This window comes from Salvelinus alpinus, chromosome 8, assembly GCF_045679555.1.
Source record: "Salvelinus alpinus chromosome 8, SLU_Salpinus.1, whole genome shotgun sequence".
Classification (NCBI taxonomy): Eukaryota; Metazoa; Chordata; class Actinopteri; order Salmoniformes; family Salmonidae; genus Salvelinus; species Salvelinus alpinus.
In genome coordinates, this window is record NC_092093.1 from 82,504,465 (window position 1) to 82,528,584 (window position 24,120).

Below are 24,120 nucleotides of genomic sequence, written 5' to 3' on the forward strand. Positions count from 1 at the left end.
TCCACTTCACCGCTCAATGAAATGAGGAAATGAGTACACACCCTTCTCTCGCGCACTCTCCCCGCCACACACACAAGGCACTTTATTCACTTGCAAATACAGAAAGATGAAATTAGTGGCATTTGTGGCACAAGAACCCGCCCCTCACCCTGCTCCTCTCCCTCTCTCTCTCTCTCTCTCTCACTCCTCTCTCTCTCCTCCCCTCCTCCCCTTCTCTGCTCTTCGCAGAATTCCTGTCCCCTGCTTCAGGTTGCAGATTGTTGGATTACGATGGATCAAGAGGGCTGACCCCTGATTGTGCACAGCAGAAAATGGTCCTTTAGTCTGATTGGCTCCTGGGGGGATGACACTGTGGAGATGGAACGAGAGAGAGAGTGGAAAGTAAAAGGGAGAGAGGAAGAAGAGTGCGTAGAGAGCAAGACAGAGAGAGAGCGAGAGAGAGAGAGAGGGGGAGAGAGAGAAGTATAAACTTTTCAAAGAATGACAGCCAGTATAGTTGAGAGGGAGCATGGACCCAAGGTGACTCTATAGGGAACTGACGCACTGCAGGCAGTTACTTCCACAACTTTTACAAGGGGAATTTAGTGAGCTTTGAAAGAAAAGAAGAAGAGACAGATAAGAGAAGAAGAGCAAAAACTGTCTGAAAAGGACAGAGAAAAAAGAAATAAGGAAAAATAGAAGGTAAGGTGTGGAATTTTAATTGATTCTGACTCCATGCTAGAATGCTTTTCTACATGATCATCAATGAGAGATTTAAATCAAACGCTTGACTGGGTGTTACAGTCCTTGTCTTGGACGTTTTTCTTTTGACTGAATATTTTGAATATTCAGAAACGGAAAGAGAAACCTGTGAAAAATGTGACTGGCAGAGATGATGCCAGTGTGGGAAAACTACCTAACTGAAGCTGTAACCTGTTTTTCAGTATAGAGAATTGGTCTGTAAGAATGCTTGTCTTGTACAGCACGATATTTGGCTGTCAAGAGACAACCAGAGTATTACGAGTGAGTATTGGTCTGTGAGAATGCTTGTGGCAAAGTACAAACTTGTATAACTTCAATATGAATCAGAGTTCAAACTGTATAGGCTCATTCTGTACACGTCTAGCCTTGTCGGCAGTTCAAACACACTGTATTATTAGGTCTGCTTTTAGGGACTTTAGTTTAGCATTCAAACCTCACTCCTCACTCACAGTGAAGGCTTACATTTTTCAACATGACAAGGAGGTCTTTTTTTTAAACTCTTCTCCAAAACCATTAAGCTGTCTCCTGTCTTGTAAATTGAAGCTGGGTAATACGCCAGTGGATTGACAGCTGTGCTCAGACACAGCTAGAGGCACAAAGGAATTTGTGATTATTATCTGTGTCAAAAGTGGGGACTATTAATGCTCATTCATGGAACTGAGTGACGCACATCATGCTGATGTGTTGCTGTGTTTTCTCTATAATAACTAACAACTGCTTCCCATGGATCCTGGTTGATCCCAGGCTATGTCCTAAATGGCACCCTTCTCCCTATGGTAAGAAGTAGTGCACTATGCAAGGAACTGGATGCCTTTGAGACGCAACCCAGCTAGGGTTCTGGTTAATTTGTGGTGAAATGACACTGATTGCAAACTTTCCCGATGACACTCATCCTCCATGACATCATTTCCATGCACCAGTGATCGGGATGAATGCCAGTTTGTATGATTTAATTTCTCCATAAATGACAAGGTTTCCACCCCACTCTGAATGAATGGACATGCATGGAAAGAGAGAGAGAGATGGAGAGAGCGAGAGAAAGAATGAGACAGGGAGCCCCAGAGACGGAAAGAGAGAGTGCAATAACAAATGAAATAATGTTCATATTGTTGTAGAAAAGCATAGGACAAAGCAGAAAGGAGTGACACATTCAACGAATGCCCTTCGTATGGCACTGAGGGTGCTAGTCCACTGATGCAGATGACTGACAAAGCCACACAACTGGGTTCAGAGTACAGAGATCCTATAATTGAAGCGGCTCACGTGTGGCCCACAGAACACATAGAGATTGGAAGGAGAGGGATTATGTTTATTCATTTGGTTGACTATCTGTTTTCATGAACCAACCATGTTTATGCCTTGTGTTTTTTTCAGTCTAACATGGGTGGGAATCTGGTCTCCCATACCAGGATTTTACCTTTCAATCCTGCAGCCCTAAAGAACCCACATACATTCATCCTTCTCTGGGGACAAAGATATGAAGAGCCCCGATAGTGTCTACTTCCTCAACTTTCTCCACCATGCTAAATCAATTGTGGTTAACAAATTAGCCATGACGTATCTTCCTGTGGTTCCCCGCAAGGGGTTTTACGATGCTAGGAGCCCAGAACTGGCCTTCTTTCACGGTGACTCCCTCTTTAACTGGTTCATTTATGGACCGAGGGTCCTCTTAGAGGGGGGTGAACGGAGGATACGGACATGCCCACTGTGAAATCAAGCCTTATTAATGAATTGGAGGACCTGGATCTACATGGTATATAGGACAGGACTGTCGCGCCACACACAAAGTTGGGAGAAAGTATAAACATTATCTCTTCAATAGGTATTATGTTACGTATAGGTTGTACCATGAAATGAATGCCTTTTGCCTACCTTTGATATAAAAGCCTGTTATATTAAATGAAGTGCACTTTAATTAATATACACTGAGTATACACCACCCCCTTCTTGGCACAAACTGGAGTTTTGCATGTCAGGAATCACATTTTCAAGATATATAACTATCAAAATACAGAAATATTTTGCATTTTGATGCTGCGTTTTGCATTTCTGTGTTTTGAAAGATACATATCTTCAAAATGTGATTGCTGACATGCAAAACATTTTGGGACTATATCAACAATGGACTAAAGAAAGAAATACCAAAATATCGTTTTTGGGTGGAATTGTCCTTTAAATAAAATACAAATAAAAACATTAACGAAAACTTAAACCAGGTAGAAAGCGTGTAAAAATTATAATGAAATTATTTGTAAATTATGTAATCTCAGATTTCATTTAATCACAGTATTTTCAATATAGAGCTATTAGCAGCAGAATTTTGGTTGATTTTGTGGTCTCAAACCAGTGAGTTTATTAACATTCTTCATCAAGAATATGGGAAAATGGTAATATTGATTTATGAAAGAGGTGGGAATGTTGTTCCCTTGTCATATAATTGCTACATTTACCATGAAAAAGCATTCAAAATAGTTTTGCAAATATTGGGTCCCGACTGAGACAACCTGGTTCAATTTGGATCCCTATGCAAAACCATATAAGAACCACTGCTATAGACCACATGGGAAATTCAAAAAATCTGATTTCTAATATGAATAAAGACCTGCTGTGCCAAAATTCTGCATTTTGACGTGTACCTCTGTGCACCCTCTATGACTTCTAGGAAGATTTTAACCCACTTAAACCCAATATTTCTCCAAGTTTTCACCATCGTTGTAAGGCCCTAATTATTGTGTTGCTTTGACAAAGTAATGTCTGCAGATTATTTATTTCATGTGATTAGTGATTGATTTACATGTGTCCCTCATTTTAAGGTCAACCCTGTTATGTGAACTGAACTATTGTTTTAATAAGGTGGAACTATTCATTTTTAAATATATATTTAAAAAAATTGGAACATCTTATAGTCAAACCCTAGTATAAAAGGTGGTGAGCTTTTTGGTCATTTTCTGGTGTTTTGTAGTGGAAAACTGAGCTGGTCGAGGATAACACATACATTTCATAATTTTTTGTGAAGCTAGCATTCAATTGCCCCTCCCTGTTGCACTCAACAAGCTTCCATTCCCCCTGTCACAAGGGGATACATGGCTGATTTAAGATGCATTTGTCAACCCTGTTACGGTCAACACTTCAAACTTAATAGGCACTTACTATAGTAATGTTTTTATTTTACCTCATAAGATTTGAAACATGTTGAACAAGTTGAACATGTGCTCTTTATGACAATGTTAAAATGAGATGAAATAAACCGTTTTTTCAACCAAGTTACACTACTCAAAAGGCAAGCAATTGGTTGAATGACCCCATCTCTTCAGGTAAAATGCAGGTGCAGGTAAAATGTTTTAAAAATGCAGGTGCAGGTAAAATGTTTTAAAAAAGCAGGTGCAGGTAAAATGTTTAATGAAAACAACAAACATGAAACAAGACAGCGTAACAGAAGTGAGGTAACATGAACATATTCATACAAAATGGAGCCAACAGAGATGGTCGCCTCGCTTCGAGTTCTGAGGAAACTATTCAGTATTTTGTTTTTTTATGTATAATTTCTTACACTGTTACCCCAGGAAAACTTAAGTCTTATTACATACAGCCGGTAAGAACTATTGGATATAAGAGCAACATCTACTTACCAACATTACGACCAGGAATACGACTTTCCCGAATCGAATCCTCTGTTTGGACAACCACCCAGGACAATGGATCTAATCCCAGTAGCCGACCCAAAACAACAGCGCCGCAGAAGGGGCGGAGCGGCCACCTGGTCAGGCTCCGTAGACGTGCACATCGTATACTACTCGCCAATGTCCAGTCCCTTGACAACAAAGTAGACGATGTTCAAGCAAGAGTTTCCTTCCAGAGAGACATCAGAGATTGCAACATTCTCTGTTTCACAGAAACATGGCTCTCTCGGGATATGTTGTCAGAATTGGTTCAGCCACCGGGCTTCTGCAAGCATCGCGCCGAAGAAAATAAACACCTCTCTGGGAAGAGGAAGGGCGGGGTGTAGTATGCTTTATGATTAACGACTCATGGTGTAATCATAAGAACATACAGGATCTCAAGTCCTTCTGCTCACCCAACCTTGAATTCCTTACAATCAAAGGCTGGCCATTTTACCTACCAAGAGAATTCTCGGCAGTCATATTCACAGTTGTGTACATTCCCTCTCAAGCAAACACTAAGACGGCCCTCAAGGAACTTCACTGGACTCTATGTAAACTGGAAAATATATATCCGGAGGCTGCATTTATTGTAGCTGGGGATTTTAACAAAGCAAATTTGAGAACAAGGCTACCTAAATTATATCAACATATTTATTGCACGACGCGCAGGGGTAACACTCTCGACCACTGCTACTCTAACTTCTGCAAAGCATACAAAGCCCTCCCCCGCCCTCCCTCCCTTCGGGAAATCCGACCACGACGCCATCTTGCTCGTACCGTCTTATAGGCAGAAACTCAAACAGGATGTACCAGTGACGAGAACTATTCAACGCTGGTCTGACCAATCGTAAGCCATGCTTCAAGACTGTTTTGATCACGCGGACTGGAATATGTTCCGGTCAGCCTCAGAGAGCAACATCGGCCAATATGCTGACTCGGTAAGTGAGTTTATAAAGAAGTGCATTGGAGATGTTGCACCCACTGTGACTATTAAAACCTACCCAAACCAGAAACTGTGGATGGCACACTATTCCTTCCATTTTACTATGGAAAGAGGTCTGGAAATATGGCTGAATAAAAACAGTGTAGTTATTCCCTCCGCAAGGCAATCAAACAAGCGAAAGGCCGGTACAGGGACAAGGTGGATTCGCAATTCATCGGCTCAGACACGAGATGTATGTGGCAGGGTCTACAGGAAATCACGGACTACAAAAAAAAAACAGCCACATCATGGACACCGACTTCACGCTTCCAGACAAACTAAACACCTTCTTTGCCCACTTTGAGGATAATACAGTTCCATGGCCGACGTGAGTAAAACACTTTAACGTGTCAACCCTCGCAAGGCTGCTGGCCCAGACGGCATCCCTAGCCGCGTTCTCAGAGCATGCGCAGACCAGCTGGCTGGTGTGTTTACGGACATATTAAATCGCTCCCTATCCCAGTCTGTTGTCCCCACATGCTTCAAGATGGCTACCATTGTTCCTGTACCCAGAAGGCAAAGAAAAAAAACAGAAATAAATTACTACCGCCCCATAGCACTCACTTCTGTCATCATGAAGTGCTTTGAGAGACTAGTCAAGGATCATATCACCTCCACCTTACTTGCCACCCTAGACCCAATTCAGTTTGCATACCGCCCCAACAGGTCCACATATGACGCAATCACCATCACACTGCACACTGCCCAATCCCATCTGGACAAAAATAATACCTGTAAGAATGCTGTTCATTGACTACTGCTCAGCATTGAACACCATAGTACCCTCCAAGCTCATCATAAAGCTGGAGGCCCTGGGTCTCAACCCCATCCTGTGTAATTGGGTCCTGGACTTTCTGACTGGCCTCCCCCAGGTGGTGAAGGTAGGAAACAACATCTTCACTTCGCTGACCCTCAACACTGGGGCCCCACAAGGGTGTGTGCTCAGCCCTCTCCTGTACTCCCTGTTCACCCACGACTTTATGGCCATGCATGCCTTCAAATCAATCATCAAGTTTGCAGATGACCCAACAGTAGTGGGCTTGTACACTAACAACGACGAGACAGCCTACAGGGAGGAGGTAAGGGCACTCGGAGTGTGGTGTCTGACTCAACATCAACGAAACAAAGGAGATGATATTGGGCTTTAGGAAACAGCAGAGGGAGCACCCCCCTATCCACATAGAAGGGACAGTAGTGGAGAAGGTGGAACGTTTTAAGTTCCTCGGCGTACACATCACAGACAAACTGAAATGGTCCATCCACACAGACAGTGTGGTGAAGAAGGCGCAACAGTGCCTCTTCAACCTCAGGAGGCTGAAGAAACGTGGCTTGTCGTCCAAAACCCTGACAAAATTTTACAGATGCACAGTAGAGAGCATGCTGTTGGGCTGTATCACAGCCTGGTACGGCAACTGCACCGCCCTCAACCGCAAGGCGATCTGCACAACGCATCACCGGGGGCAAACTACCTGACCTCCATGACACCTACAGCACCCGATGTCACAGGAAGAGAAAGATCATCAAGGACAACAACCACCTGAGCCACTGCCTGTTCACACCGCTAGAATTCCAGAAGGTGAGGTCAGTACTGATGCATCCGAGAAATTGAAACACAGCTTCTATCTCAAGGCCATCAGATTTCTAAACATGAATCACTAACTCAGAGAGGCTGCTGCCTACATTGAGACCCAATCACTGGACTCTTTAATAAATTGATCACTAGTCACTTTAAACAATGCCACTTTAAATAATGCCACTTTAATAATGTTTACAAAATCTTACATTACTCATATCACATGTATATACATTATTTTATACCATCTATTGCACCTTGCCTATGCCGCTCAGCCATCGCTCATCCATGTACTTATATGTACATATTCTCATTCACCCCTTTAGATTTGTGTGTATCCGGTAGTTGTTGGGGAATTGTTAGATTACTTGTCAGATATTACTGCACTGTCGGAACTAGAAGCACAAGTATTTCACTACACTCACATTAACATCTGCTAACCATGTGTATGTGACCAATACAATGTGATGTGATTCGATGCAGTACCAACTGAGGAATGAACAAAAGGAAGGGACTTATTACGGGGAGGTAATGAGGTCCAGGTGTGAATCCTAACAATGAGTCCCAGGTGCGCGTAATGATGAGTGCAAGGACCGGTGATTAGTATTCTGGCGATGTCTTATGCCGGAGGGTAGGAGCAGGAGTAGACATGATGGTACACCCCCCCACCCCTCTGACGCATGGCTCCTCGTAATGATGAGTGCCAGGACTGGTGGTTAGTATTCCGGCGACGTCGCACATCGTAGGGGAGGAGCAGAATTAGACGTGACAACCACACTGTCGCGCCACACATGAAGTTACACTGTATCTGTGTGACAGTTCTGTTGTTGACCACACTGTTGTTACCACACACGAAGTTCGGAGAAAGTGTGAATTTATCTCTTCAAAATGTGCGTTGTTGATGTGTTGAAAAGTTGTTGATGGTTCAAAAGCAGAGTGTATACGTCTGTTTTGGACAAGTACACCCCTGCTCTCGAGAGGGATGTGCTCTATCGATAGGACGTAGGCCACAATCATACAAGATTGACTTGTGAAATTGTATAAATCCTTTTCATATGATCTGCAGCAGAGCACTTAAGACAGGCTGCATTCACAGAGTCTGAGGGACTGAAGTCAGAGGGTTTTTGATTGTTAGTTGGGATTCCACCTGTGAAAGCCTTGTTTTAACTGGGGTGAATGTCTGTAGTTGGCCGAAGGGAAAAAAGAAAAGTGGTGGTCAGCTACGAACATCTTTTAAAGGTATTTTGTCACCAAATAGTAGTTCATGGTCATGCTGATGTAACAGTTTAGCTTCCATCCCTCTCCTCGCCCCAACCTGGGCTCGAACCAGGGACACTCTGCACACATCAACAACAGTCACCCACGAAGCATCGTTACCCATCGCGCCACAAAAGACGCAGCCCGAACAAGTACTTCAGGTCTCAGAGCGAGTGACATCACCAATTGAAACGCTATTAGCGCGCACCACCGCTAACTAGCTAGCCATTTCACATCGGTTACACTGACAAGCTAAGGCTGCATCCCAAATGGCACACTATTCCTTACAAAGTGTAATACTTTTGACCAGGGTAGTGCACTATATAGGGAATAAGGTGTAATGCTGACAGACTGACTGAGATTTTGATGACTAGACAATACGGTCCTTCAATTGCCAACACCAGCTGCTACTGCTGTTGATTGTTACAGCCCCTCCTTGATTTACACACTTAAAAACTTACACACACACAGACTGTGCAACAGGATTCTACATCTCTCAGTTCTCCTTGAAAGTTAAAGTGGCTTTTACCATTTCCGTATAATATGTAATTGTGGTGGGAAAAAACCCTCTCTCTTCTTTTGTTTGGTAAAGCTTTCTCATCTGATGCCTCCTCGACCCTCCCTCCCCCCTCCATCCATCCGTCCCTCCCTTCATTCCTCTGCTCAGGACAGGGAGCAACTTGTGTGGCAGGTCGTAAAGGCAGGAGCAGCAAGAACAGCTGCTTTTTCTTTTTTCTTTAATAAGTGAAAAGCCATCAGATTAGTCTGAGGGAGATGTGTGGAGTGTTTAGCCAGCACAATTATGTAGCATGTCACCTCATTAGACACAACAAAATAGAGGCCGAATGTAACGGGTGCAAGTCCTGACCTTTGACGGAGAAGGGGGCTGGGGAGGTGAAGGGGTGTGTGGAAGGTTTAGCGAGGTGCTAATTTGACTTCATAATGAACAACAGGGCCACTTGAATGGAAATAATGGAGACAGAATACAGACAGAATAGAGCAGAGACCAAGAGGGGCCCATGGAGGTCAGGGCTCACCCAGCCTGTCAGGCTCTCGTGGGGCTTTGAGTCCCAGGTTGGGTGTGTCCCAAATGGCACCCCATTCCATATAAATTGCATTACTTTGACCAGGGCCCATAGTGAATAGTGTGACATTTGGGACAGATCCCCTGAGTTGGAGGGCCAGGGGGGCTAGGAGCCAGATACCCCCTCCTGTCAGGGCCTTTATAGCAAAAGCACCCTGCCCATTACCCTTCCCTAGCCACCAGTCTTTTTGTGACTCTTCAATAATGATTAACTGTGTTTTGAGATTCAGAGAGTGTCCACTATGGCACAATGAGCTCTCTCTCTTACACAATATAATAGAGCTCAACAAAGTCTCTCTTTCTCTATTCTCTCTTTCTCGCCCCCTACTTTCCATTTCTCTCTCCACGCCCCCTGCTGGCATTCTTTTCTTCCACTTTTCTCTTTTCTCTTTCCCCCCTTTTCACTATAGATCTATCAGTTTTTCCCCCTGCAGCTTGTTAATTAAAGAGCGGGAATAGATTGTGGTGGAGGCAAACAGATGTGACCAGCTCACTGATAAAAGGAAAGAAAATCAAGCGACTGTCATAAAGGCACAGTTTGAGTAGAAAAAAATACATTGATTGAATGTAAAACATTACTTGAAATCAATAAAAAAAAAAATTTTTTTTTACTACAGCACCATAAAGTAACAATTGGCCTTGTTTTTTCGGATTGTTGTGGGCTGTCCGAGTGCAAAAAAATGTAAGTTATAAAAATAAGTTATCAAGTCTATTCCAAATAGTGGAAACAAAACATCTTGCAGAACTCTACACAAAAAGACTTGTTGTCCTGTTAGGCAGCAGCGTGTAGCTTGTAGTTACAGGAGGTTGGTGGCACCTTAACAGATGAGGAACAGTGCAAATCTCAACTCTTCTACAACAGCCAGGGGTAGAGAGGAAGAGAGGAAAGAAAGGAAGAGAGGACAGGGAAGAGGGGAGAGGAAGAAGGGGAGATTGGGAGAGAGGGGAGAGGGAGAGAGAGATGCCGGGAGAAACAGCACCGCCTCCTCTACACTCTCAGAACAAAGGGTTCCAAAAGAGTTATTTGGCTGTCCCCATAGGATAGCTGTTTTTGGTTTCAGATAGAAACGTGTTGGGTTCCATGTAGAACCCTCTGTGGAAAGGGTTATCTGATGGGGACAGCTGAAGAACCATTTTAGGTTCTAGATAGCACCTTTTTTTCTGAGAGAGGGAAAGAGGGGAGAGGGGAGAGAAAGAGAGTGAGGGAAGCAGATACACACTGAGAGACTGTTAGCAAAGAGAGAAATGAGAGAAGTTACCGCTGTTCCTATAGAAACGGAAAAGAGAAGGTGAAGCACCAACACAGAAAGATAGCAAAGAGAAAGATGGGGGGAGGGGGTTGAGGAAAGGAGTTTTGAAGATGGTTTCTGTTGCCTAAGCACAACAGTAAATAGGAGAGTGGGAAAGGGAGAAAGAGCACAGGGGCTTAGGGCTCAAGAAGGTATCATGCGTGGCTCCTCTCAGACTAACCCTCAGCCCCAAGAGGAGTAACCTCTCCCCCGTCTCTCTCCCATCATTACCCCGTATCTCCCCTCTTCTCTCCCCTCTCCTCCTCTACATGTATTTAGAATGCAGTGTGAGGCCCCACTCATTGAGTTAACGCAGCTATCTATTTCTACCACGCACAAACACAAAAACACATGGACACTCACGCATGCATGTACACACAAACACACACACACAAAAACAGACACACACAGAGGGTTCATTATCATCCAACAAAGGACAGAAGAGAGAAGCAGATTCATCTGTGGTTCTACACAATAGACTGGGATCAGTGTCATCTCTCCATCCTTCCATCCTTTAATCCATCCATACTTTCCTCAATAGTTTCAGTGAAGGAAAGAAAGAAATAAGGAAACAGAGAAGGAGCTTATAGGCCAAGGACGATAGTGTCAGTGTCCAATAATGACATCTACATTTGGAGGATTTGAAACTCATCTTTCTCTCTTTTCTTTTCTTTTTTCACTTTCCACAAAGCAGGAAAAGGAGAAAGTAGCCATTTGAAGACCTTCCCAAGACACAACAAACAAAGGCCTGTCATCTGCGGGTCATCGTATCACCAAAGAAAACACAAAACCCCATTTTCAAAACAAATTGATTTGATTTGCTGTTGAGTATCCATCATGGGAGATCGACATCACCACCATCCTGGGGGTGGTAGGCCTGTCTACACCCTCCTACTCAGCATAGGTCTGGCCTTGCTGGCCCTGTTGTCTGAGGCCCAGGGCCGTATGGATAGAGCCAAGACAGAAGAGGAGAGTGGAGCAGGGCTGCTGAGGAGGGTGAAGAGAGGCTGGGTATGGAACCAGTTCTTTGTGCTGGAGGAGTACACTGGACTGGAGCCGCTGTACATAGGAAAGGCAAGTCCACACACAAACACACACACACACACACACACAAAGAGAATATGTGTGAACTGCATGTCACTTTCGATTAAAGCATTTGCTAAATGTGCACCGTCATTATTATTGAACTGTTCGATGACAGCTCTCAACTTTTCAATCAATATCGTCGCTGTCGGCTGAACGTGACTTCTGACGAACACAGGGTCTATCATCATTGATCAAATGTTCAAGCCACTTTAACACCTGAGCGGTCAAAGTATCCTCTTTTGCCAATGGTGTTTGTGTGGTGCATCCCAAATGTCATCCTATTCCCTATAAAGTGCACTACTTTTGGCTAAGGCCCATAGGGCTGTGGTCAAAAGTGGCGCACTATGTAGGGAATAGGGTGCCATTTTGGATATAACCTCTGCAGTACGTTCCCCACTGTGTTTGTATGGAGAGTTAGTGTGGATGAGTATCTGGGGCAGTTTTCCTTCACTCATTCCTTATCGTCTGCCCCTGACAAAGCAGAGGAGACCTTCTCAGTGTGAAAGGTGTATAGCCAGGGGTTAAGTGTAGATGGTGGAACTGTCCATTTTCTTTCTTCTTTTTTTCAAAGGAAAAAAACACCACCATGTAAAGTGAAGTAGTGAAATGTCACTGATTCAGTGAAGTCAGAATGATATTCAGTCTGTCCCAAAATGCACCCTATTCCACATAGTGCACTACTTTTGACCAGGGCCAATAGGGGTAAAGCAGGGTGCTTATTGAGAATCTACACTAACCGTGTGTGTGTGTGTCATCTCTTGACCTGGGTTCAAATACTATTTATGATATTTCAATTATGGGTTTGAAAATATACTTGTATTATAAAATGCTGAAATTCAAAGTGTATTTTTAAATACAAATAAATACTACCATGCATTTGAACCCAGGTCTGTTTGGTATTTGAAATAATATAGCCTATTTCAAAATAAGTATTTGAATATTTATAGGACATTTCCTTTTTATAGGACATTATTTGATAATACACAGTAAATAAGTATTTAAATAACAAATAATCAAAGACACATGTATTTGAACCCAGCTCTGGTCACCTTACCAAACACACATACAGGATGATTGTAAGCATCGTCATGACAACAAAGGTAGCTACAAGAGTTTACCCTTATGGAAAAACTAAGCGTGAGGTCAGTTGTTCACATGTGAAACTATATGTTGACATGTATTACATTTGGAGTTCACATGTTAACACCACCTTTTCACATGTGAGGAGAATAACATGTGAATTGCAGATTTTTAATCTGATCCTAGAAGAAAGTCTTTGTCCTCAGGCCTGGAGGGAAGCCAAAGTAATTCCGCTACCCAAGAGTGGTAAAGCGACCTTTACTGGTTCTAACAGCAGACCTATAAGCTTGCTGCCAGCTCTTAGCAAACTTTTGGGAAAAATTCTGTTTGACCAAATACAATGCTATTTCTCTTTAAACAAATTAACAACAGACTTTCAGCATGCTTATAGAGATGGGCACTCAACATGTACTGCACTGACACAAATGACTGATGATTGGTTGGAAGAAATTGATAATAAGAAGATTGTGGGAGCTGTACTGTTAGATTTCAGTGCAGCCGTTGATATTATTGACCATAACCTGTTGTTGAAAATACATATGTGTTATGGCTTTTCAACCTCTGCTTTATCATGGATTCAGAGATATCTATCTAATAGAACTCAAAGGGTTCTTTATTGGAAGCTTCTCTAATGTCAAACATAAAGTTTGGTGTACCGCAGGGCAGCTCTCTAGGCCCTCTACTCTTTTGCGCGCACCTGTTTGGGGTGCAGCCCGACACCGGTACACTTATGACAACATCCAGCTCAAGTGCAGGGCGCGCAATTCAAAAGCTATTTTTTAAAAATATTTAACTTTCACACATTAACAAGTCCAAGACACCAGATGAAAGATAAACTTCTTGTGAATCAAACCAACATGTCCGATTTTTAAAATGTTTTACAGGGAAGACAAAATATGTAAATCTATTAGCTAACCACGTTAGCAAATGCCACCACTTTTCTAACTCCATCAGTTTCTTACTCCATCAGGTGCTATCACAAATTCGACCAAATAAAGATATAAATAGCCACTAACCAAGAAACAAATTCATCAGATGACAGTCTGATAACATATTTATTGTATAGCATATTTTTTTTCGAAAAATGTGCATATTTCAGGTATAAATCATATTTTACATTTCAGCTACACTCAGAAAGTGCACCGAAAGCAGCCATAATATTTACAGACACCAACGTCAATTAGCTAATTACTCATCATAAAACATTTCCGAAAAATATATAGTTTGCAGCAATTGAAAGATAGGCAACTTGTGATTCCAAACAATATTTCCGATTTATAAAATGTTTTACAGCGAAAACAAAATGTATCGCTATATTAGCATAGCCACAATAGAGAGACACATTTGGGCGCCCACGACCCGTTCACATGCACGACAGATATATGAAATAACATCATAAAATGAGTCTTACTTTGGCTGATCTTTCATCAGAAGGTTGAAGAAGGTGTCCTCTGTCCAGATGAGTCGTTGTTTCGATTTAGAATGGCAAATGTCCCTCTTCAATTAGCATTGGCACGAGCCGAGTGGCATAAATTTCTCCAACGTAAACACAGTCAGAGGACGGAACACGGCAAAACTCCCGAATAAAGTTTCAATAATCTGATTAAACTATATTGAAAAAACATACATTACGATGATATGGTCACATGTATCAAAAAAAAATCGAGCCGGAGATGTTAGCCGTTTGTTACGAAGGCAAAACAGAAGTCAATCCCACTTCCTTCAGAGTACCGGAAGTGGACGCTCACGTCAAAGAAATAGGTTTTTTTCTACCACAGGACAAGATGAGCACAAAAATTTATTCTCTGACATCCTCTTTACACCAATAGGAAGGCGTATAGAGTGTCAGCAGACTCCTAAGTGTCAAGACCATGTATAGGCATCAAGTTGAAAAGAGCATCGATTTCTGACATTTCACTTCCTGGTCAGGAAAAGTGCTGCAGAAGGACTTCTGTTTCACTCAGAGAAATAATTCCAACTCTTTTAGAAACTAGAAAGTGTTTTCTATCCAAAAAGAATAATAACATTCATATTGTACGAGCAAGATTTGAGTAGGAGGCCGTTTGAAATGGGCACGATTTCACTGGCTACTCAACACTTTGCCTTGCAGCCTTAACAGGTTTTAAACAAAGCATGTGTGTCCATGTATGCTGACGATTCAAGCATATATAAGCAACAGCAAGTCACTGAAACCTTTAACAAAGAGTTGCATTCTGTTTTGGAATTGGTGGCCAGTAATAAACTGGTCCTGAACATCTCTAAAACTAAGAGCATTGTATTTGGTACAAATCATTCCTTAAAATCTAGACCTCAGCTGAATCTGGTAATGAATGGTGTGTTTGTTGAACAATCAAATTGAGGAGACTAAATTACTTGGCGTTACCTTAGATTGTAAACTGTCATGGTCAAAACATATACAGTGGGGAGAACAAGTATTTGATACACTGACGATTTTGCAGGTTTTCCTACTTACAAAGCATGTAGAGGTCTGTAATTTTTATCATAGGTACACTTCAACTATGAGAGACGGAATCTATATTCAATGGTTGTAAAGATGGGGAGAGGTCTGGCCGTAATAAAGAGATGCTCTGCTTTTTTGACACCACACTCCAAAAAGCAAGTTCTGTAGGCTCTAGTTTTGTCTAATCTTGATAATTGTCCAGTCGTGTGGTCCAGTGCTGCAAGGAAAGACCTAGTTAAACTGCAGCTGGCCCTGAACAGAGCGGCACATTCTGCTCTTCATTGTAATCAGAGTGCTGATATAAATACTATGCATTCCATTCTCTCTTTGCTAAGAGTTGAGGAGAGACTGACTGCATCACTTCTTCTTTTATAAGAAACATTAATGTGTTGAAAATCCCAAATTGTTTGCATAGTCAACTTACACACAGCTCTGACACACACACCTATCCCACCAGACATGCCACTTTTCACAGTCTTTTCACAGTCCCCAAATCCAGAACAAATTCAAGAAAGCATACAGTTTTATATAGAGCCCTTATTGCTCAAATAAACAGCAAATTCTGATCCTAATAAAATAGCAAATACCAAAATTACATTTTCACAAGTGAAAATCTAACTCATGTATGGACTTGTATTTTTACAATTAATAAATATTCACATGTGCATTTCGAATTTGCAGTTTTACATGTGAAACACGTTCAAATGTTGATGTATAGTTTCATGGTATAACATGTTGAATTTTTGCATCCCCATATTGTAACATTAAGTTCACATAAGATCACATGATGACATGTGATCACATGAGATGACGGGAGACGTGATCACATGCCAAATGTATGTGTTTTTTTCCCCATAAGGGTAGTGTAAAACATAATATTAAGTTCGTGATATTTCAGCAGCCAGAGGTAAAAGGATTAACGTTTTATCTTGAAAAGAAAGTGTTATTATAATGTTAGCGGGCGGTAGCCGTGTGTGCGAAGTGCATGCTGAGCTGTGTATGCGTCTGTGTGTGTACAGATTGGGGTTGTGATTGCACCAAGCAGCAATAGGCTCAACAGGCTGGTATTTGCACTAAGAGACCAACAATAGTCTTTGGCAATCTATTCCCTATGTAGTGCACTACTTTTGACCAAAGCACTATGGGTCCATTTGGGATATGTCTGTAGCTCCCATAAGCACCACTGATCAGGAGGGGTGGACATGATTACTGTTCTTCTTCTGTTGACCAACCAACCGTGACTAAAGCTGTAATATTGTTCTATCTCAGATAGCACCCTATTCCCTATATAGTGCACTACTTTTGAACAGGGCCCATAGGCACCCTATGCATTTGGGACGCAGACTGTGTAATCAGAAGACTATTGTGGGTCAAATAGCAGCGTGGTGAGCCTGTTGACGCTTGGTGCATTTGGGACGTACACTATACCATTCGTCTCATGAGAGAGCCCCAGACAAACAGCATTATAATGACCATATATACAGTGGTCCTTGACCTCTAATGGACCAGACCAGACCTGGGTCGAATTCAGTATCTGAAATACTTTCAGGTACTGTACTTGATTTAGTTTGCCTGCTACTATAACGCCACTAATCAAATAGTGCCAATAAATGTAAACGCCATGCTAAATCAAGCCCAAACACCGAAATGACTATAAAGTATGGTCTAACACAGGGGTGGGCAATTCCAGTCCTTGGGGTCCTGATTGGTGTCACAGTTTTGCCCCAGCCCCAGCTAACACACCTGACTCCAATAATCACCTAATCATGATCTTCAGTTCAGAATGCAATTTGATTAATTAGCTGTGTTTGCTAGGATGGAGAAAAAGTGTGCCACCAATAACATACAATTACATATAGAACGTGAGCATGGTGCATTCAATGCCAGAACTGTGGATTTGATTCTTGCTAGGGCCAACCATAATGTAAAATGTATGCACACATGACTGTAAGTCGCTTTGGATAAAAGCGTCTGCTTAATGGCATATACAGTATTACTATTTTAGTATTATTATTATATTATAGGATATCTGGCTCCTAAGCTGTCTTGACTCCTAACCTCTGACCTGTGACCCCCACAGCTCCACTCAGACATGGACCTAGGGGACGGCTCCATCAAGTACATCCTGTCGGGCGACGGTGCGGGCACCACCTTCACCATTGACGACAGTACAGGCGACATCCATGCTATCAAGAGGCTGGACCGTGAGGTGAAGGCCCAGTACCTTCTGCGAGCCCAGGCCTGGAACAGACAGACAGACCGACCCCTGGAGCCTCAGTCTGAGTTTATTGTCAAAATCCAGGATATCAATGATAATGAACCTAAGTTCCTGGAAGGGCCCTACCAGGCCACCATACCTGAGATGTCAACCATCGGTGAGTCAAGGGAGATTGTGGTGGTCAGAGACAAAGTCCCGATTCCCCATTCTTCTCTGAAAGTGTGCACTTGCACTCTGTCTCGCATCGATTTTAAAATAGTAGAAAACTCCCTCAAGCCAATGATTACACCCATTTAAAAAAAAATCCATGACAGGAAGTGTGCAAGTGCACACTTTGGAAGAACTGTGGAAAATTGGGACGTAGCCATAGTGTGCATCCGAAATGGCACCCGATTCCCTACATAGTGCACAACTTTTGACCAGGGCCATTTCAGACCAAGCTGGAGAGTGTGTAGTGTAGCTGGACATTGTGCTGCTGCTTCTGAGCATTCCATTCATTCAGTTAGCAAACTCTGTTTGAAAATTCTCTCTATAAAGGTTGTTGTGGTTATTCACAGCTGTGTATTTATGATGGTAAGGAGATGAGGATGTTTCAGTCTGTGAACATAATAGGCAGGTTATTGATGGCTCTGCAATATCATCATTATGCCATCAAAATGATGTCTCTGCTTACACACTGCACTAGTGGTATTCAATATTTATAAATCCACCAGTGAGTGCAGGTACAGTTGCCTTTATAGCCTATACCATTCGCCAACATTGAAGCAGTTTAATGTAGATGGACAGGCCATTTTTTAAACAGGCCTTGTTGAAATAACCATACAAATGGAATGAGTCATTCCAATTGTGTGGAAATAACATTGCTCACCATGTCACTCTCTTCTTCTCCTCCCTCCCTTTCCTAGGCACTGAGGTGATTCGGATGACAGCCACAGATGCAGATGACCCTACGTATGGTAACAGTGCCAGGGTGGTCTACAGCATCCTACAGGGACAGCCATACTTCTCTGTAGAGCCTAAGACTGGTATGTGAGCACAGGGGACGCTTGAAAAAATAAATAATCGGACCTGCATTAACGATAGCAATTACAACATTTGTGTTTTAGTTATGTTAGTAGATTGCCATGTTTTGGCAAAGAGCTGAGGCACTTACGTTTGCTCCTCCCAGAAGTACACACAAACAAACATACAGGCTGAGTGTAAAACAACAGATTTAAAATCTATCAACTTGGTTAAGAATACCCTCTTGTGGCTGCCAATGGTAACAACTGGCAAATCAATGAATACACATGTGCTTTCCCAAATGGCACCCTATTTCCTCCATAGTGCACTTAGGGCTCTTGTCCAAGACACATCCCTAATCTGCCTGGCAACTGCACTGCTGACCCTCCCAATCACACTGTTTCTATTTGTGACCTCTCTTTCCTCTTGCCCCCCCCCCCTCCCCGCCATGTTTCTCTCTGTCCCCCAGGCGTGGTGCGTGTTTCTCTGGCGGGCATGGACCGCGAGGTCAGGGAGAACTACTCCGTCATCATCCAGGCCAAGGACATGGGAGGCCAGCTAGGAGGTCTGGCCGGATCCACAGTGGTCAACATCACCCTCAGTGACGTCAACGATAACCCACCCATGTTTGATCAGAGTAAGATCCAGAGACTCCTCTCCTCATGTGCCGTATATGTTTATTTTAATTCCCTTCAATTTATGCTCAAGACTGTTGACTTCCTTGTCTTCATTCTTGTTAACCCTCTCCTTCCCTCTTACATTTTAGTCATTTAGCAGATGCTCTTATCCAGAGTGACTTACAGTAGTGAGTGCATACATTTTAATTAATTTTTCGTACTCTCCTCTTGCTCTTTCTTTCCTTCCCTCTCCTCTTGCTCTTTCTCTCCTGAACTCTCATCTTCCTCTTATGTCCCTCTCCTTTCCTCTTCTCTTGCTCTCCAGCCCTCTCCTCCACTTCATCCACAGTGTATCTCCTCGCTTGTCCATCTCCTTCAGATTCTGCTCTCTCTCTCCTCCCCCATCATAATTTTCTTTGGCCACCAGTCAGTTACTTTTTATGTCATCATCATCCATCCATCCAGTCCCCCAGCCTCTCGCTGATCTCCTTCTCTCCACCCACCCCTCTCCTCACTTTCTCCCTCGCCCTCAATTTATTAAGGGCTTTATTGGCATGGGAAACATGTTAACATTGACAAAGCAAGTGAAGTAGATAATAAACAAAAGTGAAATTAACAATAAAAATTATCAGTAAACATGACACTCACGAAAGTTCCAAAAGAATAAAGACATTTCAAATGTCATATTGTGTGCAAATAGTTAAAGTACAAAAGGGAAGATAAATAAACATAGACATGGGTTGTATTTACAATGTTCTTCACTGGTTGCCCTTTTCTTGTGGCAAAAGGTCACAAATCTTGCTGCTGTGATGGCACACTGTGGTATTTCACCCAATAGATATGTGAGATTATCGAAATTGTGTTTGTTTTTTAAATTCTTTGTGAGTCTGTGTATGCTGAGGGAAATATGTGTCTCTAATATGGTCGTACATTTGGCAGGAGGTTAGGAAGTCCACCTCATTTTGTGGGCAGTGTGCACATAGCCTGTCTTCTCTTGAGAGCCAGGTCTGGCTACGGCGGCCTTTCTCAATAGCAAGGCTATGCTCACTGAGTCTGTACATCGTCAAAGCTTTTCTTAAGTTTGGGTGAGTAACAGTGGTCAGGAATTCTGCCACTGTGTACTCTGTTTATGGCTAAATCAAATTCTAGTTTGCTCAGTTTTTTTGTTAATTCTTTCCAATGTGTCAAGTAAGTTTCTCTCTCGTTACCCGGCAACCAGTCCTATTCCGGACCCATGCTGTCTCTTTGATTGGCCCCATTCCTGCTCTCCTCATTAACATCCTCATCAGGTCATCTGTCTATCCCTCTCTCAATCTCTTTCTCACTCTTATCTGGCTATCCTCGGCCGCAAGACATCCCCTAGCTGTCTGCCTGACTGGTGGTCTCGTCTCCTCCTCGGAACCCCACCGCCACCCCTTATTTCTCTCGCTCTTCCCTCTCGTCCCCCTTCCCTCTCTTCTCTCCAATTAGTGCCATCACTTAAGTGAGACTTTAATACATTGTGAGATGCTATGGGGGCACTTGTCTGACAACCATAATGTGTGACCTCTTCAGTTTGGACAGTAAGGAGCATCTCAAATTGGGAACCGCTTTCACCCGTTTTTGAAAAGAGGTTAAATTGTTGAAATAAAATTCTCGTTGACCCATATGACAATACACCCCAATTTACGAACCGGCTCTGTGTGAACCAATTTGTGCGCCATAGTCTGTGCTCTAGGTTCATGGGTTTGTCCTCTTAATGTCTTGGTGTAATTTAAGAGGTTTGGTGCCCTCTAGAGGAAGAATGGCCAAACACGTTCTAAAACTGCTTTATTGACTAAAACGTGATTTCTCACTGTCTACCTTTTGCTGACATAGTACCCAACCTGACACACAACAATAGATATTCACCAAAAAAAATCCCTCAAATGCACAGTTGTTATTGATATTCACCCAGAGCTCAGGGCTAAAAACATTAGAACATCAACCAGCAAACATCATGGGTATAAATGAAACAACCCATGTTTTGTAATGGAAATTTAAGGCCACACAGCTCTGTGGTTGAATTGGACACCACCTCAAAATAAAACATCTGTTTTTCTAATTACTACATTTATTTGGAATGTGAATACATTTCTAAATATGGGGAGGATAGAAGACATAAGAGCTGACCAAATATCCGTTGAAATGATTTGAACCTGGATTAACCTGTCGTTCTCTCTCTGTCTCTCTCTCTCTCTTTTTCACCCTTCTTCCCTTCTTCACCTTCTCAGAGCTGTACCAGATGAGTGTTCCAGAGTCGGCTCCGGTGTCGTCTGTTGTGGGTCGTATTCGGGCGAAGGACCGTGACATTGGCATCAATGCAGAGATGAGGTACAGCATAATCGACGGAGATGGGAGGGACACCTTCGACATCAACACAGACCCAACCAACCTGTTTGGCATCATCACCATCAAAAAGGTACAGAGGGTAGACATCAATGAAAGGTAAATTCAATAAAAGCACGCGCGCACACGCACACGCACACGCACACACACACACAGGGTAGACATCAATGAAAGGTCATGACAAGCTTTCAGGGCCACTGACAGGAGTCGACACAGCAGTTATGAGTCACATTGACCTCAATTTAGTCCAGAGAACAAGTTTAGAATCATTATTTGATTGATAAACAGCTGATTTTCTCTTAAGATTCTTTCTCAACATACCTGTAAACCTCTGCTTGTTTAGTGAAGGTGTCTTGGGGCCTGATTCAGACTTGAGATAAGTAAAGATGTAGACTTAAGTCTAAGTATTTATATGATTGATACCTACCTATGATACACCATATCTACTAACGCTGTCAGCATGTCTCTCTCTCTCTCTCTCTCTCATCTAGCCTCTGAACTTTGAGACCAAGGCGAGCTACACTCTGAAGATAGAAGGAGCCAACACGCACCTTGACCACCGTTTTCCGGATAAGGGCCCGTTCAGCCATGTCACCATCGTTCACGTCAGCGTAGAGGATGTGGACGAGCCCCCAGAGTTTAGCTCGGCTGCCTACTACATAGAGGTCCCTGAGGACACGGAGATCAGCACAATGTTTATGACGGTCTCCGCTAGAGACCCCGATGCTGCCAACACCTCCATCAGGTGAGGATGGGGTTAAAACCACAACAAAATAACGCCCAGTATGTTCTAATTAACCAACACTGTCCATGTAATGCAATGGTGTGGCCAAAAGGGGGCAGTATGATACCAGATGGGGGCAGTATGATATTGGAGTCTACAAGGCTATGTTCAAAAGCCATTGAGCTGATGTGACAGCTCTGAGTGATAGAGACAGTAGGCTATGTGATTTTAGTTAATTGGATGAGGATGGTGGTAATGATGATGACCTGTCGAGGACCCTAATCAGTCAAAGCTTACTGCCATTGTGTGGTTTTAGGGGACTTTCCCATTATTTTCAATGATGCAGAGTGCGTGTGTTTACCTCACTCTCAGAGCAGATGTTGGGTTGGAGGGGAGCTGTGCAACCCAAATGTTACCCTATTCCCTGTACACTGCATTACTTTTGACCAGAGCCCTATGGACCCAAATAGGGAGCCATTTGAGACACAGCAGCCTCACTCTCCAGACCGTACCTCTAATGAATTAAACGTTCAGCCTGCTGCACAGGTCCTATGGACGCTCTACTCTAGAGCATCTGGTTAAATTGTGCTTCGGAGCATTATTTTAAATCTCTAAATGGTTAAATATATGTGATTATTAAAAAAAAATCTGTGTTTGCTTTATTTACTGTCATCCTAAATTAAGATATTTCATTATTTTGCCATATCTAATTAATGTATAGTACACAACTTTCCATGATGTGGACAGTACAGTATGTGTTACTACATTACCAAGCTCACATTTTGACCCCATTGAAATGGTGGGAATTACACATACTTTTTATATCACATTGGTGATGTTAGTGTAAGAGTTCAAAGTCAACACGTTGACATAAGAACAATTGCTTAAAATAGATCATTATCTTGAGTTTTGTACCGTTGATTTTGTCAAACACATCTATCATTTTTTTAAATCTATCATATCAGCTATCATAATTCTTGGCGGTCTCTCTATAAAAGTCACTGGCCATACACCAATACAACGGATTTGAAAGTCAAACTATCACTTCAAAGTACGTATTCCTCTCATGGCTAAATACCAGGAAGTTTGAGAAGACAGGCTGGATGGGCGGGGAGCTTATATTCAAGTGCTCGCCTTGACTGACAGCTCTTTGAAACACCTGTGTCATGAAAGTTGGATGCAGTGAGCAGTGTTGCAATAAAATCAAAGGTAACATTTCTAGTGTTGATTACGTTGTTAAATTAACAGTCATTGGTATAAAATAACTATTATAACCAGTAAACCAAAACGACAACCATTATAACCAGTAAACCAAAACGACACCCATCATTATCATATTTCCCAGCATAATCTATTGCAGTTTGATTTTCAGAATTGGTTGTTTTAATATCTATGTTGTTGCATGTTGATTGATTAATTCATATTATGCTTATGTAAATAACATACATTTTTCTAAGCTAATTCAATCTGTTATATGGACTTATTGCACCCCTTACTGAAATAGTTGTGCCAGTTTATATGCTTATGGTAGACTCATACATTAGTCTTCCCAACCTGGCAGTCATTTTGAATGCAGGTTGTGGGTGAATGACAATTCCAAATTGTGGATAGCCCCACTCTGGCTGGAATTACACATCATTTTGTGACTTGCAGTCTTTATTTTGCCTGAGAACCATGATATTCAGGCCACTTTATTATGGTAAAACTAGGCCCTCAAAATAAGGGCTTATGTGTTCTATTGTGTTGTATTGTTGAAGGTTAAAATGATAACATATTCACTTAGGATCTCACTTGGCGAAAGGCATGGGACTAAATATAGATGAATGCAACAACCATATCTTTGTCACTGACATACACAGTCCTGGGTTGTAAACTCTACAATTCACATGACAAGCAAGGCACTCTTGGAAATATGCAAATAAGGCTTTACACTAAGCAGCGTGTTAATTTAACACTGAAAAGTGTGGACCTGTACAG

At 42.4% G+C, this 24,120-nt stretch overlaps 1 protein-coding gene across 2 annotated transcripts in view; it reads left to right on the top strand.

Annotated features, from left to right (window-relative positions):
- Positions 1-217: 217 nt before the first annotated feature.
- LOC139583764 (cadherin-20-like) overlaps positions 218-24,120 on the top strand; it is a 40,288-nt gene continuing 16,385 nt past the window's right edge. The window contains exons 1-7 of one of the 2 annotated variants that reach the window (XM_071415204.1): positions 218-681; positions 11,280-11,662; positions 17,296-17,590; positions 18,339-18,458; positions 18,905-19,072; positions 21,305-21,492; positions 21,911-22,164. In XM_071415204.1, coding sequence (XP_071271305.1) covers positions 11,426-11,662; positions 17,296-17,590; positions 18,339-18,458; positions 18,905-19,072; positions 21,305-21,492; positions 21,911-22,164 — 1,262 coding nt within the window. In that variant the 5' untranslated portion in view covers positions 218-681; positions 11,280-11,425. The remainder of the gene's footprint in view (positions 682-11,279; positions 11,663-17,295; positions 17,591-18,338; positions 18,459-18,904; positions 19,073-21,304; positions 21,493-21,910; positions 22,165-24,120) is intronic. The other variant, XM_071415205.1, reaches the window with a different exon arrangement.